Source organism: Pristis pectinata, chromosome 7, assembly GCF_009764475.1.
Source record: "Pristis pectinata isolate sPriPec2 chromosome 7, sPriPec2.1.pri, whole genome shotgun sequence".
Lineage (NCBI taxonomy): Eukaryota > Metazoa > Chordata > Chondrichthyes > Rhinopristiformes > Pristidae > Pristis > Pristis pectinata.
The window spans coordinates 63,793,565-63,808,277 of record NC_067411.1 but is presented as its reverse complement, the minus strand read 5'-3'; the positions used below and the strand labels follow the sequence as shown (position 1 = coordinate 63,808,277).

At 36.7% G+C, this 14,713-nt stretch overlaps 1 protein-coding gene across 4 annotated transcripts in view; it reads left to right on the top strand.

The window, feature by feature from the left end:
• The window catches only part of LOC127572571 (caspase activity and apoptosis inhibitor 1), a 29,190-nt gene extending 18,296 nt beyond the window's left edge, over positions 1–10,894 (top strand). For 2 of the 4 annotated variants that reach the window (XM_052019979.1, XM_052019978.1), the window contains exons 5-6: positions 1,450–1,523; positions 9,042–10,894. In XM_052019979.1, coding sequence (XP_051875939.1) covers positions 1,450–1,523; positions 9,042–9,397 — 430 coding nt within the window. In that variant the 3' untranslated portion in view covers positions 9,398–10,894. Of the gene's footprint in view, positions 1–1,449; positions 1,524–9,038 lie in introns of all 4 variants that reach the window. The other 2 variants (XM_052019977.1, XM_052019976.1) reach the window with 1 other exon arrangement.
• The last annotated feature ends 3,819 nt before the right edge of the window (positions 10,895–14,713 follow it).

Sequence of the window (14,713 nt, the reverse complement as noted above, 5' to 3'; positions counted from 1 at the left end):
CTTGCCAATGAGGAAAAAATACCCATTTATGCTTACTGTCTGTTCGGTGTTTGCCAGCTAATCTTCCATCCTCACCAATATATTACCTACCTTTTGAGCTTTTATCTTCTGCAACACTCTTTGATACAGCACCTTATCAAAACAAAACGGGACAGTTAAACCTGGTTCACCAAATTATTCATTTGGGGTGCATTGTTCCAATGTTATCTAGCTTTAAAGTTCCTCTGAATAGACATGCAATGCCAGAAGAAAAAAAAGTCTAATTAGAAGAAAAGAACTTGTCTATGCATCATAGTTAGGCTTTGAAAATCTTAAAGAATGTCGAAGTCTCTTTATCGATCACTCACCCCTGCTCTCTCTTTCTTATCCCCATTCACCTTTTTTGTTCCAGGGAAGGAATTTACCAATTTTCAGAGCCTGCCTAGAGCCTTGTTCCTGTTTTCTGAACAATGAATAGTACCTTTACTTGCAGCTTTAATAATCTTTCTGGAAGAATTTGTTTTGAGTGGGAATCAATACAAAAAAAAATGCATTATTTGTGATACCAAGTTCTCTGCGATTCAGAGTAATTGCTCATCGTGGTATCATAGTGGTAAAATTACTGCACTATATTCAGAGGCCTGAACTGTTGATCCCAAAGACATTGAGTTCAAAACACACACAGCTGGGGGAATTTAAATTCAGTTGATTAAATAAATCTGAAATAAAATACTGGTGTTAGGAATGGTGACCATGAAACTACCAGATTGTTCTAATATCGTGTTTACTTCACCAATGTGCTTCAGGAAAGAAAATTTGCTCTGCTTATCAAATCTGGCCTGTGCCTTTGGACCCTACCAATGTGATTAACGCTTAACTGTCCTCCCAAATAGCTAAGCAAGCCCTTGGGTTCTGGGGAAGTTAGGAATAGGCAATAATTTCTGACCTTGTCAGCAACTGTGGAGTGAAGAAATAATGAAAATTAAAACCACTTGCTTATTTGTGTCTTCTGGCAATTTAAGTTTAGCTTACTTCTAAGCAGAATAAAAAAAGGGTGATTAACTGGTGAAAAGTATTTATACTTACAAGTATCTCTGTATTAATGCCACTCCAAAGAAAACAAAAGGGCAGGAGTATGGGAGGTTGGCTTTTGCTTTTAGGTTTATTTCCACATCTCCCATCCCACTCTGGTTAAACAATATTTTGTGGAAGAATTAAATGTTAAGTTTTTATTTTCATTTATGTATTTTTTTAATGTCTTAGTCTCATTGATAATGTGTAGTACCTTTGTTTCCACAAGATGGCAGGGTAGTATGTATTACCACAAAAATTCCAGAAGATGGCAGAATTTGTCTGCTTAGAGATTTTTGCTCATTTGGAATACCATGAATGTCAAATCTTTGTTCTTAAATATATTCTAACATGTATATTTTTTGAAATGAGTTTTGAAGTCTTGTTTTGTTTTTCTAGACAAGACAATAATGTAGACTCCACATCTTCCTATAAAGAATACAATGAACAAGAAGCACCTGGATTGACGCATGGTATGTTAAATATTCTGCTTTTATTTTTTAACTAAATAGGCATAGGAGTGCTGAAATTTATATTTAAAATCTTAAAAGAAAAACTGTGTATTTTTATTAAAAGGTCAAGTTGACTTAAACAGTTTAGCCATTTTTTTTAAAGTTTGTCTTTATTTCCTTAAATTTTGTTTCTATCAAATGGATTTCATCCAATGAATATAGTAAATATTTTGTGGAATTAGTAGAAAAAAATCAGATTTGGGCTGAAAGGCAAATGGAATTGTTAATTTGTTTATATCCAAATGATAAACATTTCTGACTTCAAAATTGTAGGAAACTCAGATGAACATAAGAGGGTGCCACCTCACAGGCATTTATGTAATTTGTATCCTCAGCATAAGCTATGCAGTAGATTTCATTGGAGTGTTTCTTCCAATTTCGAATATGGTTTCATTTTAAACTGTAATTTAAGGAACCATGACAAATGAAACAATTTTGCACTGTTTAATCCTATATAAAAATAATGAAACCTATTTTCCCATGAGTAGGAGAGGAAAATTTATCCTCCTTGTACTCAGAAATCCAAATGGATTTCGGATAGAAAAAGGTGGTTACATTAAATTTGGTTGTCAGTTATATTCTGATAATATTTTAGTACTCTGAATAAAAATAACCACCGTGGACTGGCTCTCACTCCTCATTTTCACTCCCACAAGAATCCTTCCACATTTGGAAATGCATTTCACCACAGTCTGCAGCTGTGAGAATCATGAAAAGTAGGAGTTTCCACTCTCCCATTGCTGCAGACTGCACTTGTATTATAAGCAAATGGGTAGATATGGTGCTGAAGGGACTAGCAAGTAGAAGTGAATGGCAAGAGATGAGCATGGATGACAATTTAGTGAACACATAATAACAATGAAGGGCAGAAGGAGTGGAAAGTAAATAGGAACAGGTTTGAATGAGGTGGTGGTAGGGGTAAAAAGAAGGGAGTCAGCTTGCCTAGGAAGGGAAAAGAAGTGTCACTTGAACACAGTTGAGTGAAGGAGACAAAAATAGAATCAACAGAACCCCTCCCCTCTTTTTTTTCCCTCTTTCCTGTGGCCCCTCCCCCTCCCTCATGACCTGCCCACTACCTCTCTCCTATTCTCCATCTCTTTCAGTCCTTTGCCTTTTCCACCTATCACCTTTCAGCTACTTGCATCATTCTCTTTCATCCCCCTTCCCCCTCTCACCTGCACTCATCTATCACCTGCCAGTTTGTGGTCCTCCCCCCTCACTTCTCATTCTGGCTTCTCCATTCTTCCTTTCCAGTCCTGATGAAGGGTCTCTATCTGAAACGTCGACTGTTTATTTCCCTCCATAGATGCTGCCTGACCTGCTGAGTTCCTCCAGCATTTTGTGTGTATTGAACAAAATAGCATATCTTCTTGAACAAGAAATAGAATATCTGCTTGAACCAGACTGGAGGAGGAGAATTTTGCAACAATTTTATGTGAGAAAGGAAAAAAGGATTAGTGTAAAGAGAATATTAAAGCTTGCCAGCTAATCAGGGAAAGAGATGCAAGGCTTTTTTGTATTAAGATTGAGAATTAGATGAGTTCCAGTACAGCTGAAAGTTTAGCAGTGTGAAGTGGAGCACTGAAGGCTCGATATAGGAGAGTGACTCTTGAAGTAAATAAAATGATCTCGATGATCTGTCTGCCTTTTTAAAAAAAAATGTGTATTTATACATAAAACAGTGGTATGAATTTGCCAGGATGTGTAAGTCAAAATGTTTGGGGCCATTGTTGCAATAAGTGCATCACTAGTTCATGTACTCAACGTGTATTTGGCTCTTCAAGGTTTTTAATCAGTACAACTTAACTGCTGAGTATGCTAGCATCAAGTTATAAATGCCTGTGTAACTACTTGTTTATAAGGGCTTTCTTTATGTTAGCTTTTAGATGGTTGCCAACTATAACAAGGATTTATATCCTGAACATTTCACTTTAGGTGAAAATAAAGGAGAATTAAATTCTTATTTCTTTTCTCCATTGCTGTAATAACTATGTAAACAGTTTTTACCTGCAGTGTAATCACTTCTCTGTATGGAGGATTCTGCCATTACGTATTAGTAATTAGCATGGACAATAATGTTAGTAGTACATCTTTCAAGAAATGGAAGCCTTTGTGCATCATGTTTTACATTTGTGTTATTGAACAGGTATATATTTTAGCTTTTTCTTTATGTATTTTTGTTCCTTTGCATAATAGACAGAAAAACTTGGGAATGGCATCATTTCTAGCTGCAGATAGTAGAAAGTCGTACACTGTATCATGACGACAGATGGCCTTGAAGTTAACATATTACAGCAAGTTAAACATTTTTCTTGTGTTTCATCTTTGAGTCTTTTTCACACCCTGGCATTTGAAATATGAATACCTCGGTTAAAATTAATGCTGTAACAGCTGCCCTCTGACTGTGAAACTTTACATATTTTCAACAGTAAATATTTGAAACTGTTGACATCCTTGATTTAGTGAAATTATAATGTTCAGCTATACTAATTGTGTAGAGATTATTTTAAAAGAATCCAAAGTATTGAAAGACTTCAGTGTTTCAGATCTTATTATCACATTGTACCAGCTTTAACAATTTGAAATGTACAATGATAAAGTTGGAGTGAAAGCCTTGCAGTTCTTATGCCACTTTGCTTAGCTTTCAATGCATTGGAGATTAAATTAGTTTGATAAGGTGAATACTTTTCTGTAATAGGGTTCTTTTATTGCACGGGGAGAGGCAGAGGCTTTTAAACTGATATCCAGAAGAGCAGCAACCTTGAATATCAGAATAGTGAAAAACAGTGCCTTACAGAGTATATTAACTACAACAATATAAAGCTCATTCTCGATCGGTACTTGTTTGAATTGTATTCTAACCAAAGCCAGGATATCCCAGATTATTAAAGATATTACAAATTATGAAATTAGTAAAAATCCATTCACCACATAGTTTCATACAGTTGAATCACGTTTATCTCGCATGATAAAGTCAAATTAAAACTTGCTGGAAAAATTAAAATGTCTTCGAATGCAACCAAGCAAAGCCTCAGTTCCATAAGCTAAAATTTATATCTTCTACCTAACAATATATTTCTGTTCTGCCAAAATGTGTTGTGATATTGATGATATACTCTCCTTGTTATTGGTATTTTCAAGATTACAGCCATAATTGGGAAGTGTAGGTTAGTGTTGCAGCTCTTGAGACTTGTTTATATCCAAATTGAAATTAAAAAATAAATTATCCACCTGATATAAAACACTTTAAGAAAAACAAAATGTCGTTATTTAAAAGGGATCCCTCTAATTACTGGCAAACATCATATGAAAATTACACTTGGATAGATTTGTAGAATATAGCACTTTGTGATTCCTTATTGAATTCCCTGTATCTGTGATTTTGGTTGTGCAAGAGTCCCACAACATGACAATCACGAATTTTCTAAATGGTCATGGCAGTGAATTGCCTATGTGTTGTACAGTTACCACCATCTTTGAACAACTGTGCAATCTTCAGGTGGTAATATCTCATTTCAGAAAATAAAAATGAAATGCATAGTACAAACCAGATTCTGTAGGTGCTCAAGAATATTGATTTTTTTATACATTTCTGAATTTGATTATCATGTGAATAAGCTTGCTAAGCAGGACAGTGGAAATGGATGGGCTTTTTTTGCTTGATATTCTTATGGTGAAATTAGGATAATTCATTTTTGATTTTCGGACAAAAAGTTTTGCTCAGGAATGGGTCTGTTTCACTACTAGTGCTAAATGGTAGCCTAATTATAAACCTGCCTTTTCTTTCTATCCCTTTATGTCTTTGATTATCAAAGCTCTACCAAACTCAGAGTTAAAATTGACCAATTGTCAGCTGTCCTTTGTGGAAGACAGTTGTAATTTTCTACTGCCCTCTACATATAGAAGAATTTACTAACCCCTCCTAATTTTTCACCTTAGTTGAGAATCTAGAATGAGGAGACATTCCGCCTTATACATGTTGGGGTCCCAGTCGTTGATGATCTATGTCAATGACTTGTTGAGGAGACCAAGTGTAATATATCCAAGTTTGCTGCTGATTAATGAAACCCATGCGGCAGTGCAAGTTGTGAGGAGACTGTAGAGAGGCTTCAAGGGGATACAGACAAGCTAAGTGATGACAAGGTAGATAGAATTTAGTATGGAAATATTGAAGTTGTCTACTTGTTTAAATGATGAGGAGTTGAAAAGTGCAGGTTTTCAGGGGGAGCTAGATGCCCTATACACTGATGAGAAACACTATGATGCTGGAGGAACTCAGCAGGCCAGGCAGCATCCATGGAGAAAAGCAGGTAGTCAATGTTTTGGGTGAGGACCCTTCTTCAGGACTGAAGATAGGAAAAGGGGAAGCCCGATATATAGGATGGAAAAGCAGAGGTGGACAAAAGAGGGGAGGTGGGGTCTGCACAAGGTAGTGATAGGTAGAGGTAGGTAAGAGATGGTGATAGGCAGGTGTGAGGGAAGAGGGGAGAGCAGATCCACTGGGGGATGGGTCAAAGGTAAGGAGAGAAAAAAACGGGATAGAAAAAAGAGAGAGCGGCTAGGAAAGGGAAGAAAAGAAGCAGCATGGTGGGGGGGGGGGGGGCGCGGGCAGAGCTGGCGTGTGGAGTCTGCAGACCCTTGTTTCTCCGTCCTATACACTCTTGATTTAAAAGAGTGAGAAATGATCTCATTGAAACGTTCTTATGGTGCTTGACAAGATACATGGAGGGGTGATGTTTCCTCTGGCTGGAGTATCTAGAACCAGGATTCACGCTTACAAAATAAGGGATACGCCATTCAGTATGGTGAGAAGAAATTTCTTCACCCAGAGGGTAATGAATCTTTGGAATTCTCTACACGAGGGCTGCGGAGGCAGAGTTGCCAAGTAAATTCAAAAGATAGATCAATAATTTTCTATATTAAGAGAATCAAAGCATATGGTGTTTGTACAGGAAAGCACTGATGTAAAAGATTATCTGTGATGTTATTGAATAACAGAGCAGGTGTGAAAGGCCAAATAGTAGTTGCTTTTATTTCTTAGGTTTTTAGTTCCTGTAAGTTTTTTTTCTCGTAAGTCAACCCTTGGAAGTCCAGGTATAATTTTAGTAAATGTACACTGTATTTCCCCCAAGGCCAATTTATTTTTCCTGTGAGAGCTTCATTTAATTCATAATTCAATTGATAATATCCTTCTGGTTAACAACGAACTTCCTTGAATCAAAGGCAAATCTGTAAGAGCAAATTTGCCTACTGCAAATTTGCTCTTACAGATTTACAGTTCATGATGACATGTATAATACCAGATGGTGCTGGGCAAAAGGCTTGGTAGTCACTCAAAGACATTGGGTGCCTGCTATTGTTATGTGTTTTTGTGTATTTTCTGTACTTACTTCTGCATTCTCCTCTTGTCAAATGTCTTTGTGAGATGGCTTAGGGAAAGTCTCATGTCAATCATTAATTTAATTACATTCAGTTGTTCATTTGAAAGCGAACATGTATTTAAGGTGGGTTGCTTCCAGTTTGAATGTCCATCCTTGAAGCATCATTTCTGCTCTTAGTCCTGCATGTATTGAACTTCACCAGTTAAAAGCAGAAAATGCTAGAAATAGTCAGCTGGTCAGACAGCATCTGAAAAGAGAAAATAAGATAAGATCTTTAGTAGTCACATGTACATCGAAACACACATCATTTGCATAGTGATTTTGGGGGGCAGCCCACAAGTGTTGCCACGCTTCCGGTGCCAACATAGCATGCCCATAACTTCCTAACCTGTACGTCTTTTGGAATGCGGGAGGAAACCCGAGCACCCGGAGGAAACCCACACAGACACGGGGAGAATGTACAAACTCCTTACAGACAGTGGCCAGATTTGAATCCGGGTCACTGGCGCTGTAAAGCATTATGCTAACCACTATGCTACCGTGCCTGCCCAAATAAAGATTTTTCATGTCAAAGATCCTTCTTCAGAACTTGAGCAGGGGATAACTTCAAGGTTGGCATTTCTGGAAGAGAAGTAGCAGTGAATTCAACTGTCTCACCAAGTATTGACTCAACAAGTCAACTACACACTTCCAACCCCATTTCAGGTTCAGCTATTGTCAAACAAAGGCCTGTTTCTAGAATGGCACTTTTGTAGCTAATGATCTACAGTATATGCAAGAACCTTATCCTGCAAAGGTATTACTCTGCCTGTTTTTAAAATTCTAAAGAACTGAGCTGACTCTATTGTATTTCTGTTTAGTATAAACAAGCAGGTTGTGGGAGTTTACAACTGTCCTAATGCTAAGATTTGTGTGTGTGCTTTAGTTAGCTATTTTAGTTAATTTAATCATCTTCAAGATTGGCATTTCTGAAGAATGACAGTGAAAATCAATGGTAAGGAGAGACATGATTGGTCCAGTTGGTCTTTGCTATGTCTTACATTCCTAAGTCACATGCCCATAGATGCTCATCTATTCAGGTCTTTGTGTGGCTAGGGCATGACTTATTATATACCAGTCCTCTGAATATAAAGAACAGACCTTTTGAATATATTTTGTACCTGTCCATGACGTTTTAATGATCGTTATAAATGGATTACCAAAATTCTAGATCATTGCTGCTCCTAGCTTCTCTCAATCTATCTTTTAAATTCAAAGTGGATGCTCATTTACTAAATTCTATTCACTTTTGTATTTGAGTTTTGCAAATTTTGAAGTGGCAAATCCACCTCGTGCAATCTGGTTTCATGACAACCCTGAAAGTGAAATGGTGGCAATATTTTCCAATTGGTGACATATTCTCACAATGCAAGTAGAATTGGTCAACCATTAGAGTAAATGACTCCAGATACTTGCTCTGTTACCATTCTGGCACAGTGGATTACTAGGGTGAAATTAGAAGTATGATTTCAGCTTGTGTGAGATTCAGACTGTACGTAAAAAGCCATTGAGAAGCTTTGATTTAGGAGAGAAGTCTGTAATAGGGACCATTTCATATCATATGAGAGGATACCATTAATTGGATTTGAAGGAAGATGTTCTCGTTATAGGGAATGTGCAGTAGTCTTGAAGCTCTATCCATTCTCGATGTCACTTGCAAACCACATTAATTTTAATAATTTCAGAAACAGTTAAATGCATTTCAACCTCCAATTTGTTAATATTTGAATTGGAAATTACATGAAATGTATAATATTTGGTATAAAATGCAGTTTATGTTGTGATTTTTTTGGTTCACCTGGCTCAATCCTGTAAAGTAAATGGAACTACAAAATGTCTGATTGTTTAAAATTGGATCATTTTAGTTCAATTGTAACAATATTCAGAGGTTGCCCTCAGTTTCTTGTTGTTGACGTTTCGGCATTGAAATAGAGACATGACAACTGGTTTTTCTTGTTGCATTCTTAGTATATTTGTTTAAAAATCTCTGGAAGATTTTTTTTATTTGATTTAATGCACTCAGTCAGTAAGTAATATGGATTTGTTCTTTCTGAAGCAGGTGGAGCTTCTGGAGATGAAAGTGATGCCCTTAGCATAAATGCTGAAGCATATGATAGTGACATAGAGCAAAACTGCAATGAACAAGAAGACAGTACAGATGTGGTACTCCAGAGATGCGCACCAACACATGTTGGTGTTGAAGATGAGATTCAAAAGGACATTGAGAAGAGTGTAAATGAGATTCTAGGTTTGTCAGGCTCTACCACAGGGAGAGATCAATCAGCTGCTACCCCCAGTGCTGATGGAGATGGTCTTCAACCTTCAGCACAGCAACTGGAGCTGCTTGAGTTGGAAATGCGAGCCAGGGCAATCAAGGCTCTCATGAGAGCCGGAGATATCAAAACACAGACTTAACCGCTGTAACAAACTTAGTTGTGAAACTTGAGAAGTTACAAACTGTCATAAGCTAACACTACAGGCCAGATAGAAGACCTGAAAACTCTGCTTTCTTCCCACACTTGCCTTTGTTCTTCTTTCTCTCAAATTCCAAATGTACTTCTGTGCTGGAAATATTTTTTGACATTGTCTCTAAAATCTCCTATTGAACTCCCTTTGCTATTGATATTTGTCATTGGAAATACCTAGTAAAAGCATTGTGCTATGAAAGCAGGTAAGATATTTAAATGTGTAATCAGTACTCATGAAAATAGTACATAATAAGTAATTGTACTCTGGATGGCCTGACAGTGAAATGGTAAGTGTCCACCTCATTCAGTCCACTGTTTACATATAGTACTGGTTTGGATGTGGCACGTTTGTTACACGCTACTGACAGAAAACATGCTCATTTTGTCCTCTGAGCAGTTTCACCAGTTAACTGGGGAGTCCACACTTTGAAGAGAAATGTTGAGTGGTGGAGAGAATTTCATCTCTATGTATTTTATACCTTATAATGCTGAGCACTATTACAAAATTCAATGATTTTGAATGACATTATTTGTTTGTACAAATCTGAGCTATGGTTGTAGTGATAGGCTGTCAAACATGAGAGGTTTTTTTTCCCCAGAAGATAAATTCAAATTGGGCTGCCACTGTAGTTTAAAAAAAATCTAAATTGCACATATTTGAATAGGGTTATCACTGAAGAAATCAGTCACATCCCTTGAACAAGGAATTGTTCTGAATGCAAAATATCTGGTTTATTATGTACACAAAGAAATTTTTGTATGACAGACATTTTTATTACTGTTAAAACTTGAGAACGTTAACTAAACTTAATAAGTTCAAGACCATGTTTCAATTACCTGTTTAGGTTAACTTTGAAGTGTGAAGTCATTGCATGCAGACTTTGCTTGTTGTCGAGTATGAGAAAACCATTTATTGAATGACAATTTGAAAAGAACATCCGTTTTAATTAGAATAAAAGGAAACCATTATAGTTTTGTTGAAAACTGTTTTCAAAATGAGCTCTTGAAAACAAAATTGCAAGGAGTTCATCAAATTGGTTAAACCAAAAGCATGTTATTTGTATGCAATAACACAAGATTGCAATATTTTTATGTCCTATCTTGCAGTCAGTCGGTTGTTTGTATTACCTGTTTTGTAAAATTTAAATGTTTTCTGGATTATTCATTGAAAACAAGTTAATTGTTTTTAATTTTTGGGTGAACAGACAGTTTGCTACTTTGCAGGCTACATCTGCTGAAATGTGTTCCTTTGAGGAGACTGAATCAGAATTTTCTCTGAAAGTAACAAGTATATGGAAATTGGACGGAAGGATTATGCCATGTACTACTAAATATTTGAGAATACTTCTGGAAAGCAGAATGGCATGTTCTACTGTAAAACTATGAGATCGATGGCTCACTTGTCTGGATTTAAATGCAATTAAACCCCAATGTGGTATAGAAATTTTTTCATTAGCGTCTATGTTTCTTGTATGTTGTGTTGGGCTTTATTGAACCACATGGTACTTACATTAATTATTGATGTTACTAAAAATATACTTTTAAGGAAGTACTTCAGTCAACATCTACTTGCAGTATAATCACCAATTCATTATGTTCTATTATCCTGCAAGGTCTTGTTTGAAATGAGGGCTTTGAGAGCTACTCGAAAGGAATGGAAGTTAATGAAACACTTGGGCAACAAGAGAATTACTAAGAAGTAGGATGCTTCAGATCACAATTCAAAATCAAGTTGAATAATTTCAACCCATGTTTGAACTGTCCTGTCTTTTTCCTGTACCTATTTTAAAGTCTGTCTTCATTCCTGCATGTAGTCTGCTTCTAGTAATTTTTCTATACAGTATTGGCTTTTTGAGATGACTTGCTAATTATCCCATGAACACTGGTTCAGAACCTACAGCTGCATGGGAAATATCAAGACAGGTATAAAGTTGTTTTTGGGTTTAGAAAGTCAAGTTGAATTATTGCCATCCACATCCTCTTTTTTTTTCAGCCAAGAAAACAAATATTTTTGACATGTAAGCACCATTCTCTGGCTTTTGTTCCACTTTACTTTATCTTAAAATTTAACATCGTTCTCAGCTATAGATCCTTTTATTTTTATGGACAATTTATATTTTCTATATGTATTTTCTAGAGTCTGGGTATCAATGACAACGCCAGCTGTTTCTCTAATTTCACTTGAAAAGATGGTGGTAAGACATTTTCTTGAATCGCTCAGTCCTCCTAGCTTTAAATTCCAGAATTTATAGATGAAGGAGGACCAACAACAGATTCCCAAGTTAGAATGGTGTGTGACTTGGAGTGGAATCTACAGGTTAATAATGTTCTGATGTGTCTGTTATCTTTGTACTTCTCTGTGGTGGAGACCATGAGAGGTGCTGCCAAAGTAGCCTGGGTTAGGTAACAACAGTGTACTGGTAATGGAGGAAATGAATTCTTAGGATGGTGTATTTGCAAGACCATAAAATATTGGGCCAAACCATGCAGAAAATTGCAGGTGGTGTAGTCCTATCAGTGGAGTAAAGAAAATGTCCACTTTCCCTTCTCATCCTTTTGTGAAAGAAAGGTTTAAGAATGCAAGTGAAGTAGTAATGGCATACAGTCCTTAAAGCCTTCTTCACAGTTCCGTAGGCTTATAGCCGATTCTACATGTCGGCTTAAATTTCCTACCTGATCCCGACATCCCTCAATTCCTTTCCAAAAACCTATCCATCTCAACTTTGATGACTGAGCAGTCACAGTCCACCAAAAGGTTTAATTTGGATGAGAAATATCCAGTTCTAAACTCTCAAATCCTATTTTGAGACAAAATCCCTTAAATATGTTTGAAAGGCTTTTACATGTTTCAGTTAGTTAACTCATTAAACTTCAGTGAGAATATGCCCATGATACTCACCTCTTCTCAGACAGCAATCCCTCAGGAATTAATTCAATGAATCTACAAGGCAGTACCATCAAGGATGGTATAAAATTTCTTGACCAGTACACCAGATGAGGCCTTACCCATAATAACAACAGAAAATGGTGGAAAGTACTCAGTAGTTCAGGTAGCAAATGTACAAAGAGAAGCAGAGTTAATGTTTCAAGTAGATATTCTTTTCTAAATTTTCTCAGTTTAGATGGCTCTTTCTTTCTCCACTGATAGCACCTGACCTGAGTATTTTCAGCAATTTCTTTTATTTCAGATGTCCAGAGGCTGCAGTTTCTTGCTTTTTGTGACCTTAGGGGTGCCTTGTACAATTGTACCAAGATGTCCTACTTTTGTATTTTTGCAGTCAATGCCAACACCACTTACCTGTCTAGTCACTTGCTATTAGCTGCATGTTACCTTCTGTGTTTTAAGCGCAAAAACACCTAAAGCCCTCTGCAAAGTATCATTTAATATATTTCCAATGTTCAAAAAAATGGGCAAGATTATTTTGAAGCACCTTGCCTGGAATCAGTCTGCAGTCCCTGCCCACCCACACTCACCTGGTCTGGATGCAAAAGACGTATTTTACCTATCCTTCATTCCAGGAAGTTAAGTGACAGGGGCAGTGAGGCCTCAGCAGAAGCTGAGCCTGAGGCTTAAACATGTGTCCCCAGATTGTCTCCTATCAAAGGGTGTCAAGACAAAATTAGAGTTAGAATCTCATGTCTATTCTGAGAGACCTTCTGTTGTTGTTTAAATACCCCCTGTATTTGGAGACCTTTATTAATTGTCATGTAAATTAAACAAAATAATGCATTAATACCTAAAACAGTTAAACCACTTACTTTCCACAGTCTCCAGGTTGAGATTTTCCACCGGGATGAATGGATCTGTGCTCCAATGCCAGGCATGCTAGGGTTTCTTAGTAAGACTGGCCTTATTGTTGGCCTCTGTGTGGATCCCAATCATGGAACAGACTGACAGATGCATTAGTATCCAAATTAGGCCCGAGACTTCCTTGCACTGGATTGGCTGAGTGTTGGCAGTTTTTCTTTCCCACTAAGATAAACAAGCTCATACTTTGCCATATTGCACTTTATCTGCCCCCAAGTTATCACTCATGATATCACTTTGCCGACAGCACCTTTCTTCTCAATAACCTTTGCAATATCAGCAAACTTAAATACATGTGGTCAGATCTAAGGCTACCCAAGATCACAAGTTTCTTCCTCTGAGAGATCACTTCCAGCAAATCAGCAATGCACACCGGTGTGCAGTTCTTTCAGTTTGAGTGAATGGTTGCACTGAATGGTTTTAGCATCTGGTGAAGACCAGCCACGATTCATCATTTGTCAAAGCTGTCAACGTTATAGAATATTAGTATATGCCTTCAATATTCATACAAAAATCTAAACCCATTTAAAAGTAAAAATGTTACAATAACATTTTTAAAAATGACAAGATTCAAACATACAAATAACACACTTGCATTTAAACATACTAAACTAAATTAAATCAAATAAAAAGTTCTGATTTCCTAGCCTGAGAGTTGGGAAATCTGCAAAAGTTGGATGCAGAAGCAAGATCTGTGCCACATTTGGCCCCTTGATTCAAGTCATTGTTCTGGATTTTGCAATATTCATAACTGAAGTTCACCACTTCGCAAAGTTCTGGTGTAAGAATTTTTTTAGAGTGAAATGTGGAACTCCAGAAGATGTCTTCAATGGTTCCTCTACATGGCATACTGTTTTGCAGTTCTCTCCAGCATAATAATAAGAAATTGGTAATTAGACAAGGACTGTCAGTGTCTGAAAGAAATTGTAAAATTCCCTTGAAATGTGCTTTTATTACTTGTTCTTTTCTGGTTTGGTGCCTGAGAATTCAGCTTCCTCTGCTACTTTTGTGATGTCACCGTTGCTTGGTGTCAAAGATCCCACACTTTTGAAATCTGACAGCAATCAAAGTCCGAAAGGAAGAGTTTTATATTCTAGATTTCTTAGTGGCTGTAACTATATTTATTTGATGTTGAAAATTATTGTTGTTGATTATTCATTATTATCAATACAACCAAGGCTCCAGCATTACCCTGCTGGCAGTAGTCTGTAAAACTGAAAATGATCCATTATTTCCACTGATTATTACTTGTTATCCAATGACTTGTTCTTGTACAAAATCCTTTTGCTTAGTATATTGAGTGCTTTCTAGTTTCTAGTTCCTCCTTCATCTATCCTGCTACTTTTCTATCAATTTCTTAATAGTGGATTCCAGCAGTTTCCAGATAGCTGATGTCAGGCTAATTGCAGTGAACTTAACATTCATTTTAAAAAAAGAATGATTAATTAGTTATAT